This window comes from Embiotoca jacksoni, unplaced genomic scaffold (genome assembly GCF_022577435.1).
Source record: "Embiotoca jacksoni isolate LCO1_2020_lvr unplaced genomic scaffold, fEmbJac1.0.p SCAF_4, whole genome shotgun sequence".
Classification (NCBI taxonomy): Eukaryota; Metazoa; Chordata; class Actinopteri; family Embiotocidae; genus Embiotoca; species Embiotoca jacksoni.
The window spans coordinates 14,046,244-14,066,151 of record NW_027185392.1 but is presented as its reverse complement, the minus strand read 5'-3'; the positions used below and the strand labels follow the sequence as shown (position 1 = coordinate 14,066,151).

The 19,908-nt window shown below is 39.5% G+C and overlaps 2 protein-coding genes across 5 annotated transcripts in view; both read left to right on the top strand.

The window, feature by feature from the left end:
• Positions 1-245: 245 nt before the first annotated feature.
• Positions 246-9,747, top strand: usp38 (ubiquitin specific peptidase 38). The gene is made up of 11 exons (XM_069167551.1): positions 246-413; positions 2,094-2,784; positions 3,512-3,647; positions 3,831-3,960; positions 4,180-4,281; positions 4,691-4,849; positions 5,012-5,205; positions 5,309-5,402; positions 5,488-5,594; positions 5,787-7,137; positions 7,813-9,747. The coding sequence occupies exons 2-11, from the start codon at positions 2,103-2,105 to the stop codon at positions 7,981-7,983; spliced, it is 3,126 nt and encodes a 1,041-aa protein (XP_069023652.1). The 5' UTR covers positions 246-413; positions 2,094-2,102; the 3' UTR covers positions 7,984-9,747.
• Positions 9,748-12,235: 2,488 nt separating this feature from the next.
• gab1 (GRB2-associated binding protein 1) overlaps positions 12,236-19,908 on the top strand; it is a 50,082-nt gene continuing 42,409 nt past the window's right edge. The window contains exons 1-2 of one of the 4 annotated variants that reach the window (XM_069166659.1): positions 12,236-12,379; positions 12,551-12,700. In XM_069166659.1, the coding sequence (XP_069022760.1) occupies positions 12,629-12,700 (72 nt within the window). In that variant the 5' untranslated portion in view covers positions 12,236-12,379; positions 12,551-12,628. The remainder of the gene's footprint in view (positions 12,380-12,550; positions 12,701-19,908) is intronic. The other 3 variants (XM_069166657.1, XM_069166656.1, XM_069166658.1) reach the window with 3 other exon arrangements.

Genomic DNA, 19,908 nt, shown 5'->3' with positions numbered 1-19,908 from the left:
GTATCGCTCGGGCTCAGAAGACATCAAAACAAAAGCAACACAGCAAAGTGGACAAAAAACTACCCAAGACCAACACGAAACGGCTCAAAATTGCTCAAATAGACTTTTGAACATTTTAGTACATTTAAATATCGCCACACCAGACGGTCAAGAACACCAGTCACGAAAAACCAATGTTGATTTCAAAGAATTTAACACCAACAGCGGAACAGGCAATGTTAGGACGAAAATGCATGACTCAAGGGTCCTTCCGACTTCTCTGTCCAGATGAATGACGTCGAAAGACAGTTAATCAGCTGATTCCGAGCGATCAAATTAACCAAAATAATAAGGTTTAATCTGTCAAAATAACTTTGCCTCCGACCGACGGTTGAAGATATTCTTGCCGGATCCTGTTGACATGCTCTACTGGGGTAAGCGCAGCCTGTAACGCCTCTGAATAGTGCTGATACATGCTGGTATTTCTGCTAAGTCAGTGGCAGCGGACGTTAGTCGGCTAACGTCAGGCCTGTTTGGCTGCTTTGTTCATTTCTTCTTGTTGTTGTGGCATGTTGGTAACAACTATGGAGCCGTAGGCCTTGTTACAGATGTTTAGTTTACATGTGTATTTGAATTGTGTTTTTTATCGCTGGATGTACAGAGATAGCCATTAAAATTAGAGCTAGCGTTAGCAAGTTAGCTGCTCGCATCCACAGAAACAACTGAGCGATTTGGTCTCTTGTTTTTCTGAGTGGAGAGATAAGAGGAACAATATGTGTGAACTAGTGTTGAACACGTGTAACGTAATCTGCTGCTGTGAAGGCAGAGAGACAATGAAGTTCAAATTCTGGAAATTAAATGTTTAAAAAAAAAAGGATAAAGACAGACAGAGTACGTTATAGATGAAACATCTGGTGCATGACAGATGTAGTGAAACCACCTCAAATGTTTTGGATCTGATCACACTGTCAAATATACAGTTTAAATGTATATCACTCCAATAGCTTTTCAAGAAAAACCTTCTAAAATATGCAGTATACTTGATAAAAAGACAACAACAACTAATCTTTGTAAAGGCTTCCTGGTTTTAATGGGGCTCACTTATTGTATATATGGTTACTCGGTAATAAACATCTTATTTTTCTTTGCAATTTTTAATTATAGAATTTAAACTACTAGTGAGAAGATCGGTCAATATACGACTAGTATGGAAGATTTTCTAAAGCGTTTACGTACTTTTTCAAACAGAAGTATTAATTATTTGCTGGTTCCTGCTTCTCAAATGTAGGGATTTGTGGGATTTTTCTATTTCACATCATTATACATTCTTAATATTTGTGTTGTGGACTGTTTGTTGGACAAAACAAATGGTTTAAAACATCAATCTGAGCTCTATGTTGGACATTTCCCTCTGTTTTTTGACAGTTTACAAGATTATTATTATTTTTTTTAAATAAACATGAAAATGATCAGTTATCCACCATTTCCCTCTAATTGAAATTAAATAATTGAAATGTGTTGTGTTCAATCAAATCTTTCTTGTCATGATGTTGTATGTTTCTGTGATACTGAAAGCCCAGTTATCTGATGGTGTAAAGCAAATTTGTTGACAAGCTTTACATTCCAGCTGTAGCACAATACAACTGATTAGACGTGGTCCGCTGTCGAGTGCTGACCGACCATGTGCGCTCCCAACAAATGCAGACAATGTATGGATTCTGATGGTTGGGGTAGAAAGGGCATTGTGACCCACTCAGCTTTATTCCACAGCTGACATTTTCACTTGCCGTTGCAGAGAATCACAAATGTTACTAAAAACACGAATGATGACTGAGTTCCATTAAAAGGTTGCAGTAAGCCCTGACAGCTAGCCAGCACATACCCTAAAACTGCGTTATTTAAATGGAGTTTATCCACAATTGATTTGACTATTCACATGAATGCTTTTCCTGCTGTTACTCTTTTGATTTAATGTAATTTCAGCAAAAAGCCCAACTGCAATAAAGCAAAATGTGTCCTGTACATTTTTTTTATAGCATTTAATAGGATTGCAGAAACTGTGTGACCTATTTTTACGAGTGTCAAGTAATTGTCTTCTCAACTGGCCTCCACAGACCGACATCATGGACAAGATTTTGGAGGGCCTCGTGAGCTCCGATCACTCTGTTCCAGTGAAGAGGGCCATTGTGAAGAAGGTAGTGGAAGCAGCAGAGCGAGAAGTGACAGAGGAGCAGTGTCAGGCGCTGTTTACTCTCACCACCCGCCTCATCTTGCTCGGTGAAGATGCCTTCCAGAAGCAGATCGGCTTCCAGGTTCTTGAAGCCTACGCGCGCTACCACCGCCCAGAGTTTGAGCGTTTCTACAATAAAGACTTTGTCGTCAGTCTGCTCCAGCAGGGCTACGGGCAACTGCAGCGCAAAGACCCAGCCATAATAGACTACATTCACTGCTGCCTGCGGCTGCTCATCAGCTGCCCCTCAGTGCTGGAGATCTTCGGTGTGATCCAGGTGGAGGTTTTGCGGATGGTGTGTGAGCGTCCTGAGCCGACTCTTTGTGCCCGCCTGAGCACTTTGCTGTCAGACTTTGTGCAGTGCATCCCGAGGGATAAGTCTGGCATTATGTTCTGCCAGCAGCTGGTGAGGACCATCAGTTACTTTCACTGCTTTGCCAACCAAGAGCGGGAGCTCAGAGAGTACGTAGGTCAGGTGACAAAGGTAAGCACACTGCTGCAGAACATCTGGAAGGCTGATCCGGCCACGCTGCTGCCCTCTCTGCAGGAAGTCTTTGCCATCATCTCTTCGACTGGTGAGCCTCTCTTCTTCCTTACAAATAGTGTTTTAGAGGGAAATAAAAGTTTCTTATTTTATACCTGAGCATTTCTTTGTTTTTCATATGTTAAGTATTGACACACCTGAAATAATTGTAGATTCCCTAAAGATGCTTCAAGTATATACATATTTGGATTCAATTCATAGATTTACAGTGGCCTTATTTTATACAAACAAATTCAAGGATTCAAGTAATGAATTTTTGAAAGGGCAAATATTGAAAAGTATTTTATGTGTAGATGTAGTTGAGTTGAGAATATATCAACCAAAGTTAAAGCTGCAGGTTTTTGACAATACGTTTCATGAATTTCCTGAGCTGTCTGTAGAGTGTTGTGAATGACTGAGCTGTGGAACAGCACAACATAAACAACCAGCAGTTTCAGCTATCAGCCACACTGACAGCACGTGTCACTGAGAGCTGTGAGGTCACTGACTCTATTTTAGTGACCGTGTTCAGGTGAACTGTGAAGCTGTTAAAATCCTGTTCAAACAATTTACTTTATGAAATAATAATATTTGGTGGTGCTCTATTGCATTAAATCACAAGGTGATCCTATCACACTGTCCATGTAGGTCTTACATTCTCATAACTGTCAGATTTGAGTGAAAATGAATCCCACTTACTGTCCACTGGAACACAGAGAGGAGCTACAGTTCTTTTTTAAATTTATTTTATTCTTTCAATTTATTTATTTGTTTTGCAGACCCCTCTTTTGACCCATCCATTGCGCTGGCCTGCCTGGTGCAGCATATCCCTGTCCAGATGATCACAGTGCTCATCAAGAGTCTCACCACAGACCAGAATGTCAGAGACGCAAGCATGACCAAAGCCCTCTGCAGGTTACCTTGCACACTAAACATAAATAATGAAACCTAAATCTCTTTCTCTTTTCTGCATCGATTAAATATATAAAGTGAAGATAAATGTCTAAATGCCGTCTACAGTGTCACAACATATGTATAGTCGGTAGATCTGTCGAATGACTTTTTTCCATTTATTTCCCCTGTTGTGTGTCTATCTAGGATGATCGACTGGCTGTCTTGGCCTTTGGCTCAGCATGTTGATACCTGGGTCATCGCTCTCCTGAAAGGACTGGCTGCAGTTCAGAAGTTCACCATCCTCATAGATGTCACTCTGCTTAAAATTGAACTGGTTTGTAATGAGAGCTCTTCATTTTGGTTTATTGTTGTATTGTATATTAAAAGTTAGACATAAATTGTGTACATCTTCTTAAGCTAAACTGCTGCACTATTTAAGCTTGATTGCAGTAAAACAATTTTAAAGTTAGTTTACCTTGGCTCACTTGAATTGTTGAAGCATTTCCAATGTTTAAATTAACGCATTAAAACATAATTTTTGCTTTTCCCATAGGTGTTCACTCGTCTGTGGTACCCAATTGTGCGGCAGGGGGCGCTTGCTGTGCTCTCCCACATGCTGCTGAGTTTCCAGCACTCTCCCGAGGCCTTCCATTTGGTAAGAGATCTCCTGTCTCCTCACAGCCCATTTCCCTATCATATGGCCACTTTAGTGGTTTCTTCATTTTCATCTCTCCTGGCTTAAATTACTTAAAAGCGGCATAGACTTCTTTCCCTCAGAACCTCAGGCCCGGCACCACTCTCTCTCCCTAATGGTGTGTGAAGCACTTAAATGCTGAGCAATGGCCCTTGAGTTGGCCAATTTCATTAGAATCTAAAAAACATGACTGGTCTCGAAAATACTCAGCAAAAGAGACTGATCCCTCTGTGGGGTTCCTGATGTGCAGCTACCCGCTGGCTGAGCACGTTACAGATTTATATGATTAATATTAGCTGTACCTTCCACTGTTTTCAGCACCGCAGTGTACTCAACATTTGCCCCTTCTCTTTATTCCCCTCTGCTTCAGGTTGTTCCACAGGTAGTGCACCTAGTCCAGTCGCTGAGGACAGATGGTCTCACCACCAGTAAAGCTTTCTTGCTGCAGTTTACTGAGCTCACACACTGCATGATGTACCAGTACTCTGGCTTCCCTGACCTCTATGACCACATACTGGACGCCATCAAGGTAAAAGAGTAGATGCATGTTGGTCTGTGTAATGTACCGGGTCTATGTTTTATTTACTTAGATAATCAGAAATGACACTTTTACTAATCCATAAGAAATATAGAGCTTCAGGTAGAGATGCTGTTAAGTTTCTTTATTAATTATTTTACCTTCCTGTTTCAGGATCTCCCGAAACCTGCAGAAGATAAGATCAAGTTAGTGTTGAATCAAAGTGCCTGGACATCTCAGTCCAACTCGTTTGCCTCCGGTCTGCTGAGGCAAGCTGGGAAGTCTGAGACGGGCAAGACAGGCCTGGTCAACCTGGGGAACACCTGCTACATGAACAGCATCATCCAGACCCTCTTCATGGCCACAGAGTGAGTCTTTTTGGCACATAAGCAATGCATGAGACCACATGTTCTAGTTGCACTTTTATGCTTTTTTGAAACATAACAATTAAACATAAACTTTTTATCTCAGTTTCAGGAGGCATGTTTTGTCATTACATGTAAATGGTTCCAACACACTGATGAAAAAGCTTCAGCTCCTGTTTGCTTTTCTTGCACACACTCAGGTTAGTGTTGTCCTGTTTAATTGATAACATAGAATATTGGTGGATTACAAAAATCGAGGACATGGTGTTTGTCTGTGTCCTACAGAGGGCAGCATATGCTCCCAGGAACTTCTTGGAAGCATCTCGTCCCCCCTGGTTCAACATGGGCTCTCAGCAAGACTGTTCTGAGTACCTCAGATTTCTTCTGGACAGGTACTGTGGAACTCCTGCTGACTAAATAACTCAATTGTTATACAGTTGTGACGACTAAAATTAAAAAAAATGCTTTTCTTAACTTTCTTAAGCGCTAAATTATGTTACTAAGCTTGTTAGGAAAGAAAAGATGCTTTGTTACAAATTATATTTCTGCTTAAGTCGAGTGCGTGTCTCTCTCCTGATCTCAAGGTTACACGAAGAGGAGAAAACCCTTCAGGTCCTGGAATCAGCAAAGCCAAAAGTTGCCTCCCTGGTTGACACGAACAGCAAAGATGCAACGGCTCTGACACCTGCAGAGGGACACGAAGAGTCACATTTGACTCCAGCAGAAACCAAACCTCTGGATGACGGGAGGACTTTGACAGAGAGGATGTTTGGCGGGAAGCTGATCACAGGCATTCGCTGCATGCAGTGCAACTGCATCTCCCAGAAGGAAGAGCCTTTTACAGACCTCTCTTTGGCCTTTTGTCCACCTGCCACCTCTCAGGACAATCCTCTAGTCCAGGGTCTCTCAGAGGAGCCCAAGGTTCTCTGTCAGGGATCTGTTAATGGTGGCAGTGAAGTTCCTGAGCCAGGCTCGGCCAAAGCTCCAGCTAGCAATGTCCCTTTTGTGCCAGTGACGAATGAGCCTCCTCTCTCTGTGCCTGACCTGGTAAACTATTTTCTGGCTCCAGAGATCCTTGATGAAGATAATGCCTATTTCTGTGAGAAGTGCAGCTCCCTCCAGCGAGCTGAGAAGACCATGAAAGTGGTGTCCGCCCCTGAGTATTTAATCCTCACCCTGCTGCGGTTTTCATATGATGCCAAATGCCATATTCGCAGGAAGATTCTGGAAAATGTCACCATCCCACCTCTCATGAGACTTCCTGTTCACGTCCCCTCATTGCCTATGCAGTGCTCCTCTTCTACCTCCTCCTCTCCTCTGCGAGTGGATTCTCCTGAGAGCAGTGAGAATCTGGCCAAGAAACTCAAACCGTCGCAAAGAGACGAGGAGGAAGAGGAGAGGGCGAGGATAGATGGAGTAGAGGACATGTGTAGAACAGGAGAGATGCCAGTCCAGTCAGTGCCCTATGTCCTCAGCTCAGTGGTGATGCACTCTGGTATATCGTCTGAGAGCGGCCACTACTACTCTTACGGTCGTAACATCAACGGAGCAGATGGAACTCAGCATCCCGCCAATCACTTTGCCATCAAAGATGATTTGGGGAACGGCCAGGCCGAGGGCAGCCTCTGCACCTGCTCGGCGGTCTCAGTTCCTCCTGAACAAGGTGACACTCCACCTAATAGTGGCCAGGAGGCAAGGGATTGGCTGCTGTTCAACGATAGCAGAGTGACATTCACCTCTTTCCAATCGGTGCAAAATATTACTAATCGCTTCCCCAAGGACACAGGTTACGTGCTCATGTACAGGAAGCAGGAGCTACCGGGGCAGAACTTGAATGGGGAACTAATGGCAAATGGAATGACAGTGAGTGCTGAGCCTCCCCTGCAAAAAGAACTACTGGACGCTATTATCAAGGACAACAAGCTGTATTTACAAGTAAGTGTGGGGGCGGAGAGACACCAAAAACATACCTCTCCCACATGTTGGCGTTATGTTTACCTATTAAAGCAATCACTGCGTATTAGTTATCGTAAAAAATCCAGACCAAATATGAAGTGATTGACAAGTGTTTCATAGCGTATTCAGGCACGAACACTGTGCTTATTTTTCATGTTTTACTCGCCTTTGACTTTAAACATCATTACCACTATCTGTTCTGAGTGTAAGGTTGAGATGAAAGACTCAGATTCACTCAGGTGGAAAGTGTTGGGGATAAAAAAATTAAAAAAAAAGACCGTACTTTTACAGATAAGTAAGAGCTGCAGAGTATAGGATATGTTTTTTTTTTTTTTTTTTTTTTTTTTTTTTTTTTTTTGACTGCACTGGAAGTCAAATCTGAGCTGTCCTGTTATAAGACGTGAGGTGTAATTTCACGAGTCATTGAGCTGTGCTGTGTAGAGTTGACATTCCACTGCACTTGTCTAATGTAAGTAAAGTAAATCTCCTGTAGGGGGAGCTGTGATAATGTGAAGTGATGACTGATGTGCTGTTGGTCACATACAGGACAATTACTCTGTTTTTAATCAGCTCTCTTAGTTCAAGTATAGTCCTGTTCACACGTAAATATAACCTAACTTTGAAATATTTCTCTTTCCTCTGTGGTTTCTACAGGAACAGGAGCTCAATGCTCGGACCCAGGCTCTTCAGGCCCCTTCATCCTCCTGCTCATTCAGGCCCAACGGTTCAGATGACAATAACCCACCAGGGAGCTGCGGCCCATCTGGTGGAGGAGGAGGAGGAGGGGGAGGAGGCTTCAATACCATTAGTAGACTGGTCTTTTGAACGGAAAAAAAAAAACCCGCTGCAGGAAACCAAGATGAACTGGCGCTAAGGGAGTCCTGGACTGAACAGAAGACTGAACTGTTACACCATGTACAGTGTAGCATATATACCTTCATAAAAAGAGCACTGAAATGATCACACTCACACTCTTTCTCTCACACACACACACACACACACACACACACACACACACACACACACACACACACACACACACACACACACACACGGAGCATCAGCACTGGATCTGATCCCAGATTTGATTTTTCCTTGAGTTTGAAAGTTTTCACTAAAATATTATTTTGCTACTCATTTAGTTTTCATCTAATATTTAATTATTCAATGATTTTTGTGATTTCAGCCTTGTAATCTTTATTTAATCCTCCAAATTTGAATAGTTGATGTGGGTAATACTCATCGGTGCAAATATATTCTCTTCCTTAAATGAAAGAAATATGGCAACATATAATTTGATATTATAAAAGCAACTTCAAGTCTTCTGATAAACTTTTACATTGATAAATATGTAAAATTGGTTCAGTCGGGAACATGCTTATGTTTTTTGGCTTGTCTGATTGTCTATAATATTACCTCATACACAAGTAAACACACACAAACGTGCAAGTTGCTGCATGTGGACTTCACAACACAGGAGAAAGCATTCATCTGTAAGATAGTGATATTTTGATTTGTCATACTTCTGAACACACAGCTCACAAACTTTGTTTACTTTTCTGATTTGCATGCAGCTTTTTCTTCGTGAGCTGTGGAGTTTGATTTTCAGGATAATTTTCAAAATCTTTTTGATGTGTGCTTTGTTGTTTTATAGGTTTCATATCACATGCAATAAATGTACATATACGACTGAGAATAACATTTCTGAATCTTCATATAATACAAAATATTTATGGAAATCAAAATTTTGAATATTTAAAGCTGTTTTCACAGTTAGCTGGTGTGATCTACACGGAACTAAAATGCAAGCTACTTCTTAAATCAGATTTGACAACAGGTAACAGCATTCAGTTCATTTTAATGTATTCCTCTGATTGGATCATTCAGGGAGACTTTTGTGTTCATGCTGATTTCATGTGCCTTTTGATATTTAATGCAGATTTTTAAAAATGAAGTTTGTCTCACTTTACACCTCAGCTGTATTGTGTTAATATTCATAATGGATTCACCTTTACCCACACTAAAAAACAAATCTGGATTCATCATGTTGTCTTATTTAACCAGGTAGTTTCTTTGTAAGTTACTTTCAGCATAACTACTGCTGATAACTCAAACAACCTTCCTGGTTAAGTTTGTGAGGCTAGATGTTGGGAATTAAACTGTAAATGTAATAATACAATATGAAAGGACAAACGGTAAAAATAAGACATGATAAATATAATAAAGGAAAATAAAACAGATGGTTTCTACAAACCTGTAATTAGTTGGAAACAAGACAAAAACCAAAGAATGCGTTGTTACGTTGCAGTGCACCTTCATGTCTGCCACACCTGTCAGATATCCTCATTTTATGATTTCCACTGCAAATAACATATTGATCACTTAGAACCATTTCTAGAGCTGAATCTTGACTTGTTTTAGTTTTTTTTGTGGTTTGAAAAGATCTCCTATTGTACATATTTTCTGTCTTTCTTGCAGTGTATACAGAACTTGTCATCACTACTTTTTCTCTGGGAGTTAGATCTAAGTGGGGGACGATGGATTTGAAGCTGCAAATATTGTTTTTATTAATTAAATGATTACAAACTACTATTTAAGTTTTTAATTCAGCACTATATAGAGAAAACAACCTCATGAAATCACTATAAAAACAGAAACAGTGTTAGTATGGAAGTGGCTTTGTTAGTTAAAAAGAAATACAGAACTGCTATTGCAAAATTCTTCAAAACAAGCATTTCTATTCTCCATTTTTTTCTGCTTTGATTGCAAAATGGTTTTGCACAAATAGAAGTGAGACAAAGCAGTGACTGAAAAGGGAACTGGGAAATCACATGCAATCAGTTACTAGTAGTACAACAGCACAAATAACAGCTTTAATGGAGCAAAAGCAAATAGTTTATAACTAACAACTAATGTGGCAAAAACTCTTCAGTAGCAGCAGAGTTTTAAGAGGCTATGTGGAAAAATCTATGACTTTCAATTATTAATCAGCTAAACCATTACACTTTTTCTCCTCATGTTTGATGAAATGTTTTTGATTTTGGAAAAATGCATATACTTTTTTTGAAACTTTGTTAGCTGTAGGCAATAATTCAGGAATCTGATACTGTATTGGGTTGTGCACTCTACCACATTGGGAATATAGAGCCCACATGAACAAAAGATGTAGTACTTGTAAGGGAGAGAACAAGAGAGAACATTAAACGCAGTCTATTATATCTCACAACATACTGACTTCATGAACTCTTAATAGCAACAAGATCTTCACATAAGCTATTTGATGTTGTAATGTGTACAGTATATAGTATCAGAAGAATGAATTATCACCATTATCAATTATTGTTTGCAGCCAATTTCTTCAGCAATCCTGAGGCTGTTGAAATTGGTAATGTGTCTGTAAAATGGCAAAGTCATTAATCAAAGAACAACAGGGAACATCCTCTGGGGGAAGCGTTTACCATTACAATAGCATTCCAGGGAGATTCCTCAGATACCGTTCTGACTCCATGGGAAACACGCCTTTGCCAGTGGACTGGACCGGGAATAGATAGGCAGTTGTTAATCCCAGGAAACTGATCAGTTTTGGCAAACCAGGTCAATAACAAGGCTCGGAAGTGTTTTCTAACCAGTGTGGTGTTGGAACTGTTGCACATAAAATACTGCTGGTAAAGGTGGGCTCTGTCATTTTAGTCTACTATTCAATTCAAATAATAAAGAATCACATAGTATCAAAATGTATCTCAGTAGATTTTAAGTTTATAAGTAATGTAAAGGAAAAAAAACAAAAAAAAAACATATACTGGGAATTGTATCCTTATGTAAACAAACTGTACTCTATACCTACCTGTAAATATGTATAACAACATACATGTATTTTGACACCAGCTGATGGCAAAAGGTATACCTATGAGTAGGTCACCGACTACGTTCTCCTTATTCTCACATGATTTTATGGCGAGTTTTCTGCAGGGAATCCAGGACGCATTGTGGATAGTGTAGTTTATTGGGACCTTTGAGGCTGTAACGCTGAGGTTGGTCCTTTCTTTGTCTCTTCTTCAATTGTCTGAACCCACTTCTTGTATTCACCCAGACGCGCATTTAGCTCTGTTACTTCATGGTACATCTGTCAAACCGCCCTGCACTCTTTTGTTGTTTTTCTTGGGACAGGACACAGGCGATTTTTGAACTACATGTCCCATGGTTGAAGCTCGACAGTTTTCCCTGCACGCCGCCGCCTCCCCAGTTCGTCCCCTAAACGAATAGTTAAGCAATAGCTAAAACAAGAACACGACTTCCGGCTGTAGTTTTCAAACACGTGTCCAAATCAAGAACATAACGTTGAGGTGGCATATTTAACGGATGTGTTGTGGCTCATAAATATGAATATATTTAACATTTAAGATTCTGTAACCCCTGAATGAAAATATTTTGTTCCTTATAAAAAAATAAAATAAATCGACAAACCGTTTGCTTAATTAGCTTCTTTAACTCTAAAAATGTTAAATACATTAGTTTAACTGGACCTGTCAAATAATAACCAAGAAAAACTACGGCAGCAAGTCATCCGTAACTTAATTTAAAATATCCGTTTTCTGTGGCAATTAAAGACCGGTGGTAATAAACAGAAGTCCGGCGTATGCTTAAAGAGCCTCAAGCCAACAGTTTATTTTGAAAGCGGCTTCCTTGAACTTCCGGTTCCGTCGTCGTTGTGATGGCCAGCTTGACGGCGTCATGTTTCCAGAGGAGGGTGAGTTTAGGGAAAGACGGAGCCACCCTGTCAATCACAATTAAGGAACCATGGGAGTAAACTGGTAGGGAAGCTCGGTGAAACCACTGTGTTTACGGTCAAGATTGTTTGAATTTCCGCACAGACGACAACTATGCACCCGCACACTGTGGGACATTTCCAGCCGAGCTCGCCAACCGGGAATCGCTCCACTTTGACGGGAATTAGCATGAGACGTTACACATAACAACAACAAAAAAAAACTTAGCGACTTTCAGTTGCCTGCGCCTTTTTTTTTTTTTTTTTTTTTTTTTTTTTTTTTTTTTTTTTTTCCTTTTTTTGCGTTACCACTTTGAACAAAATACACAAGTCAGCGTTGGTATTTGTACAACAGGCGGTGCAGCGGAGGTTTATATTCACTCAGAGCTTGAGGATATACTCGTTTGTTTTACTACAAACTCGTGGAAATCTGTTCTGTGCATTTCAGCCTGGTCGGTGAGTCGACTTTCGAAGGAGTGACTGTGTGTGTGTGTGTGTGTGTGTGTCTGAAAACCACCACAATACTGCATTTTAACTTTTTTTTTTTCTACTTCAACTTCACCGCCTGGGCCTCGTGTCAACTGTTTTTTTGTTTTGTTTGTTTGTTTGTTGTTCTTTTGTGTTCAGGTACAAGAAGACACTCCCAAAAACAAACGAAGCCAAACGGCTCTCTCAAACTCCTGGGAGAGCGAGAAAGGAGCAGAAATGAGTGGTGGAGAGGTGGTGTGCGCAGGGTGGCTCAGAAAGTCTCCTCCTGAAAAAAAGTTGAGACGTTACGTAAGTGCACTATATATCTTTATTTGTTACGTTATAGTAAAGTAACCTGTTTGACCAAACGTGCCGGCCTTTACCCCGGAGTCAGAGATGTGTAAGGCCTTATCTTGTGGGCATTTTAAGAATCAACTTTTGTCATGTTTTTTTTTTTTTTTTTTTTTTTGTCAACCTGAAACGGTGTGTGACTCCTCCGAGCTCAGTCCCTTAAAGTGAGAGTAACCTAACCATGAGTAAGCAGGTAGGAGGCTGCTGTTGTGTTCAAGGGCACTTCAGTGAGGCATGAATTGTTGTTTTGGAGTCAAACATGAGACTTTCATGTGACAGTCATCCAGTTTCCCCAGCGTTACCTCTGAGGATTTGATTTTCTTGGACCAGTAACACAGTTTGGTGCCGCAACAAATGATCATTGGTGTTTTGATTTTTTTTTTTTTTTTCACCATTCCCTGACATTTTAAAGGCCAGTCGCCCCGAATCTTAAAGTGCCATCTAAACGCTAAACAACAGTCAACCACCAAAAGATACTCATTTTGTAATCATATTATTGTTATCATTTTGTTTTCATAAAAAAAAGACTCCAAAATGAATTCATTATCATAAAAAAATGTTTGGCAATCAATTTTCTGTTGATCAACTGATCAATTATTTGTTTAATCATTGCAGTTCGAAACACAGTATGTGAATTACCTTTGGAAGTAATGCTTGTACTGTCACAATCAGTACTCCTTGTGTCAAAGGTCATGCCAAGGGTTAAATGATTTACAAAACGGCTATGGACTACATCAAAGGTTGACCCTATTGCTGTCATTCTCAAACTTGCTGGAGACATTTGTTGAAGTGTTGTTTGTAAAAGTTGTTAAAGCTATAAGCGTTTACCTCCTTGAGCAGATTTATGGCTCACACCCTTTCATACTGCACACATTTCAGACAATGTTACATACCTCAGCATTATTAGTGTGAACAAATATTTGTGTCTTGTTTGATTGTTGATTTGTCAGATTAACAGTGAAACTGTTTTATGTTTGATTCTCTTTGTTTTAATGTTGTCCTCATGGAAAAACTTTTCATAGCCGGGAAAAACAAATAAGTTCAGTAACAGACATAAGCTGTCAAGCAGACATACTTTCTTGCGGATCAGTGGATATCTCCATTATTGGTATTTGAATTACAAAGGATGTAATTTGAGGATGTTTTTGCAGAAACCAAAAGCCCAATGAAGCATTGTTTTTTTTTTTTCTGAAGGCAATAAAATCAAAACAGAGGCCATAGAAATGAGGTTTTTAAATCGCATTCGCGTATGCGTAACAGAATAGTGTGTGAACCGATGAAGTCAAAATCCCAGTTAAATATCGAACCGAGAGCTTTTCTTAGGGCAGTGTCGTACGTTCTCATCCTGTTTGTCATAGTTTTAAAGCACAAACTTGTAAGTACTAAGAAATTAAAGTGTATTGCATTTTCATGCCTAAAATTAGTTTCTCGTATTTTGAGAGGGAAAGAAATCTTTCTCGCGCGTGATATTGTGGCGTTCCCTATGTCACGTCTCGCGTGTTTTCATGACAAAACATATTCTGGAGAGGACACAGACTTATCGTGGATTCCTCCTTGTTGAAAATCTTCTAACGTGTGACTCCCTGTGGCTGATCTGTCATGTAGCATGCCGACCACAACTACTTCCAAGATTCTCAAACACAAGACCGAAAATAGCATTTCAGCGATCTGAGGACTTTGAAATCATGTTGTGTGTGTGCTTGGCATAGGTTAAACAAAGGATGAGGTGGAAACTACTTTAAAGGACCCTCACCATCACCACCAATTTTTTTTTCTCTTTTCTTCCTTCATTTTCATGACTTTTATCATAACAGTTCGTGACATACACTACGTACTTCTAACTAAAACAGATGTTTCCAAGCCAACTTTCTACCCTTTATGTAAAGTGGATATACCAAAGCTTTCCGGTTTAGACATTATTAAATTGGTACACACCTAATTTGTCTAGACAAATTTAGTAGTAAAGTAGTTTTTAATCCGTGGTTCAACACTGGAATAATTCGCTAATCTAACTGTCCCCAGCAACAGTAGTCTCTATTGTACAAGATATTTTTTTATACTGTATGTGATTTGTATAATGGGACCAAATGACTTTTTCACGATTGACATCTAAAGCTGTATTCGGTGTCATTGTTATATTTATTATTTCTCTAAAAGTAGTACAGTCAAGTTAACTTTAAATGGGACAAATAAGGAGCATTTATTTGTTTCACCTGGGTACTTTGTCAAGCAGAACTAAACCTTTGCATTAGCTTCCCAGTATTTAATGAAATCAAAAAAAGAAAAGAAAATCCTAATTTAGTCTAAATCGATATTTGGGACCAGGTTCCCCTTCACTGTGGAAGGTCATCGTGCTTGGTCACATGGAGCTGTTTAAATCGTGAAATTGCTGACAAATCGTGCAAATCTTACCTGTTGGGAAACTCGCCAGCAACTGCTTAAGGTGCCGCCCAAAATACTCGGAGACATTGATTCTTTTTCAAAATAGAAACCATGCAGCTGGTAATGATGCTTGTGAGTTTTAGGTGGGAAAGGAATTGCAGGATCATTTTAAAGCGGAAATAAGGGATTGTTTTAGTATTTATGTAATCTAATGGAATGAATCAGTTTTTTGTGTTATTTTAAAAAGAAGATTGTGAGGAGGAAGCCTTTGCTTTTATTCAATGACATTAAACTTTACTTCCTGAAATGACACAGCACTTAGTGTAATTGGCACAATGGTCAGCATACTTTATCGCTGCACTGCTCATAACACACAGCCCTCAGTGTAGCAGTTCATGCTAAAGTGTTAAAAGCAGAACAAGTAATGCCTGATATTACTACCTATAAACTATTTGGGCATCAGTACTTAAATGAAAATGTTTTGGGCTACTTTGCATTTGGACAGATTGAGACTTGAAAGCCATAGGCTGTGTTCATATGAAGTTGGGATGAAATGTGTGTGTGTGTTGTGTTTGGTGGCAGTCATGATGGTGTCTATGTCCACAGTTAGAATGGCTTTTGATTACAACTCTGATTATTAGCTGTAATAAAATGCGGTGGTTCTGCCAGTTGATGCTGTCGTCGTTTCACAGTTACATTGACTGAATCAGTGGCTCACAGTAAAAACTCTCAGTGACCAAGAACACAACCGTGTCCTGTCCTATGAGTTTGTTAACTTAATTCACTCGGGATCACACATATTTTAGAGCAGAACAGAATCTGAAGCCTGATAATAAAATGAGGCACTGTTTTATCTTATGCCACCATTTGAGTGGATTTTTGCACAAGATATGTCTAAAATGATTTTGCCATCACATGCCAGTATTGGTTTATTTAAATAAATTTAAAATGTAATAAATTGGTTAAATTTTGGTATTATGATGTTTTGCCCATAATCCCAATTATTAAAATGTCAGCAGTTATTGCCTTTTCCAACAGACTTTACTCTTAAATCCAAATGCATAGACTACTATAGCTTCATCCTCAACACTTCAGATGTTTGCTCTTCTTGATTTGTCCCTCATGAGGTGTTGAGCATTTTCCCAGAAAGTCAGGGTGAACCTTTTGTGTTTACCAGCAGTCCCGGAGTGGGCAGATTGATTTATTGTACACACTGAAAATGTCACTTCTTTATGTGGCCAGCCATATATTAGGTTTATTAAGTATATGGGTTGAAAAAAAATGAATTCTTTGCTCAACTAAATTAATGTAATTGTTCTCTTACTTCTTGCTCACGGTACATATACTGGTGATACCAACAGCGAATAAGTTAAACTTTTTGGCAGATCAGAAACAGTTGTTAAAAACAATCAATGTTTTGGGCTCTCGTTTTTCTTATGACGGATGGACAGAATTCAATAGTTTATTTTTTTGTCTCTTAAACAACTCACTTAGCATCTAATAAACCTAAAATATGCACCAAACACAACAAAGCCTTAATTTATTGTTGCAGTCAGAATTAGTTGAGAAATAGTTCACACTTCTCGGTCTATAATGTCTCGTTCAAGGACAGCATGAAGGTATTCAACCACAATTGCTTTTATAAGACTTTTCCCAGCCAGAGTTTGTCATAACTGTATCCGCTGTGCTTCTCCATTTCATTGACACTGCATTTTCCATCTGGTTCTCTTCTTTCTCTTTCATTTCTCTGACCTTTCAATCTGTCAATTTCTGCCAACGTCCACCAGTAAAACCATCTTTTAAAGGAACTGCTTGAAGTCTGGTGTCTTCAGGACATCTGCAGTGTGCTGGGATGGAGTTGCAAGGTGGTTTTCAGCACCGCTCTATTAAGGCCAGATCATATCATGAAATAAGAAAAATAGATCACGGGTCATTTAGATGAAAACTTTCAATGAACACTTTGAGGAGATATCTGGAATGTAGCCTATAGATAACTATATGTGTCATTATGAACAATTTGTGTCTCAATAAATACCCGTTGTTGCTACTATTCATAGTACAGCAATATGTTCAAGACCTGGGTTAAGATCCACACATTTTCTGGTGGTTGCCTTAAAGAGCTGTTGTCTAAATATTACAGCACCCAGTCGTCATTGAATCACATGATACCAGTTTGTCTCGCAACTAATCCACATGCTTATTCATCATATAAAAATTAAGGCTTCAAAGCTGTTGGTTTTATTGCGCAGCCCTAATTTTCTCAGTTCTGTCCTTCCACTGCGCAGAGGTACACAGACCATTTTAATCCCTGTAGTTCATTGGCATTTATCCACTGGAAACAGATTAAGATTTTGTTGTGCAATTTGTCCAGCCCTTAAAAGGGCCTCAGCGCTGGAGCGCAAGGCTTCATGGTAGACCGGATAAGGGAAAATATTGAACCCTGAAGGTCCTTGTCTGATGGCTGTAAAGGGAGACTGAGGACACTGCTTGCTGGTCCTTAGGCCTCTGTGCTGGGAGAAAAGGGATTTACAGTAGATGTCATAATGCCTGATAGCCCTTATTTCTGTCCGTGGCTGACTGGAAGCATTTGCAATTTACAGACTTATCGAAGATAAATATGTATGCAATGAAATGACAGCGTGGTCAAAGGAAAACAAAGGCATAGCTCTTCGATTAAGTAGAGGATTCATTAAATCTGCTTAGCAAGTGGAACAGAGAACAAACACTCCTTTTCTGTTAACTCCCCCCCTCCCCATCCCTCCCCTCCACATGCTTGAAGAAACAAACAAACAAGCAACCCGAACAGGATGCAACAGAGGGGCACTTGTGCAGCATTAGCCTCTTAGGCTAACAAAGAAAAATGCCTGGACCGTGTCCTCACCGCCGCAGCAACACAGCACTCCATTTGGAGCCAGCAGACTACTGTTGTGTGATCTGCCACAGCTTGAAAATGGATTGCATATGCCATTAATTATTTAATGTCCATTACAAACAAATAAGCATTAAATATTAATGTCTGTGCTACTACAGTAGTTATCCGTACCAACCCACTTTTAGCCCTGACACAGACACAGTCATTGTGTTATACATAGGCGTATCGGTGTCATTGTTGGCACATCGGTAACCAAAGTGGTTCAAAAGTTAGGCTGTAAGGACACAGCAAACTGATCGTTGAAGTCAATAGATTCTATGTTATTTACAAAGTTGTCATTTTATTGTCATGGTTGGTTGTGCGACAGTTAACGCACATTTTATTGTTCCCAGAAGTTGAAGTCTTTTGTGTCCTGAACTGGTGTTTTGGTCTTTGTTTAAAAACACAATCGAAGTAAACACAATTGTGGCTCCGCTCCATTTTCTTCTGGATATTTATAGAGCGTAGTAAGCCTGAAATCATGTCATTGCCTCACAAAGAAAAAAAAACAAGCATGAAAACAAAACATTGGGTGAGAGCAAACGCTTCTGACAGGCAGCAGACAGCATTTTTTTTGCTAAATTACTCACCTACCCTTTGCAGATGAGTAATAATGTATAGAAATGTATATTAAACATTAAGACCTATCTGTTTTCTCACTTTCTTATGTTTTATTCTTGATATAACAGGTGTCTCACCTCTTTAATGCTGGCATTTCTAAGCAGTATCTGCTTTTGTCTGCATCAGAACAAGATTGAAAGTTTAAAAGCAACAAAAGCCTTACGTAACCTCAAGTCAGGTCCATCATTTGACTAAACTTTCACAGTAATCTTGTTTTATTATGTAATCTAGACACTTATGCATAACCTTCCACGTAGATTCTTGAACAATGGAGCTGCTCGTCGAAGCACAGAAAAACGTTGTTCATATTAGAATTTTCTACAGTTTCAGAATGAAGTTGAAGCTAAAGATGAATGTTTGTCTGCTATCTTGTCTGTGAAGCTAACTTGGGCTAATGTTTAAAAATAGTGAATGGTTACAATGAAAGTTGGAGGTTATGTTTAATTTTCTGTTGAATGTTGATGCGGGACATAACGGGGGGGGGATCATTCAAATAAATTGGCTCTGTGTTATAAATATTAAACACGCTGTTATGTTATTGGTTGAAATAGCTATAATTTTAAGGTAAATAAGTTGTTTGACACAACACAAGATTGAAAGAGTTCTGTTTTTTTTTTCTTTTCTGTCAGTGAGTAAGTCTGTGTTAAGGTTGGGTTTGGCTCATAGGTGGCGCTGTGTGCAGATCATGCATAATTCCCTCCAAAAATATGATTGTTATGATTTATGTTATGCTGTTTTGTCCCCCTTTCAACCTCCTTTTTAACCTTAACACTGACACTGGATTGAGCCGTTAGGTCGAAGCTAACATGGAGCATTTTGTAAACAGACGTGTGCCTCATTTTGCCCGGTTCAGCTGTTTACTGTCTTATGTGCCAAGTCCACGAAGCAGCTTGTGGAGAGACTGTGGTTCTCATGCAGACTTGGTTTTCCTGTTTCATTCTTGGGAACATCTTGCAAGTTGTGCTTTTCTGCTACAGTTCAGCTGTAAAATGATCCTTTTGTGCTATTTGTCTCTGTGCCAAGTTGAACAGCTTCAAGTGCAGCTATTATTAAATGCAGATGACAGAACAGTAAGAAGTTTGCTGCAAGGCTAATTGCACACATCATCGTGTGCTTTTTTTTTTTAAGTGTGTATGATTGATCAGGACATTTCTCTCGATGTGATGTGATAGTGATGTGGCACAGATCAAATTTAGAGGACATATTTTCTCATACTTTGTTTGTATTGTTTCATGCCTCAACTTGTCAGCTA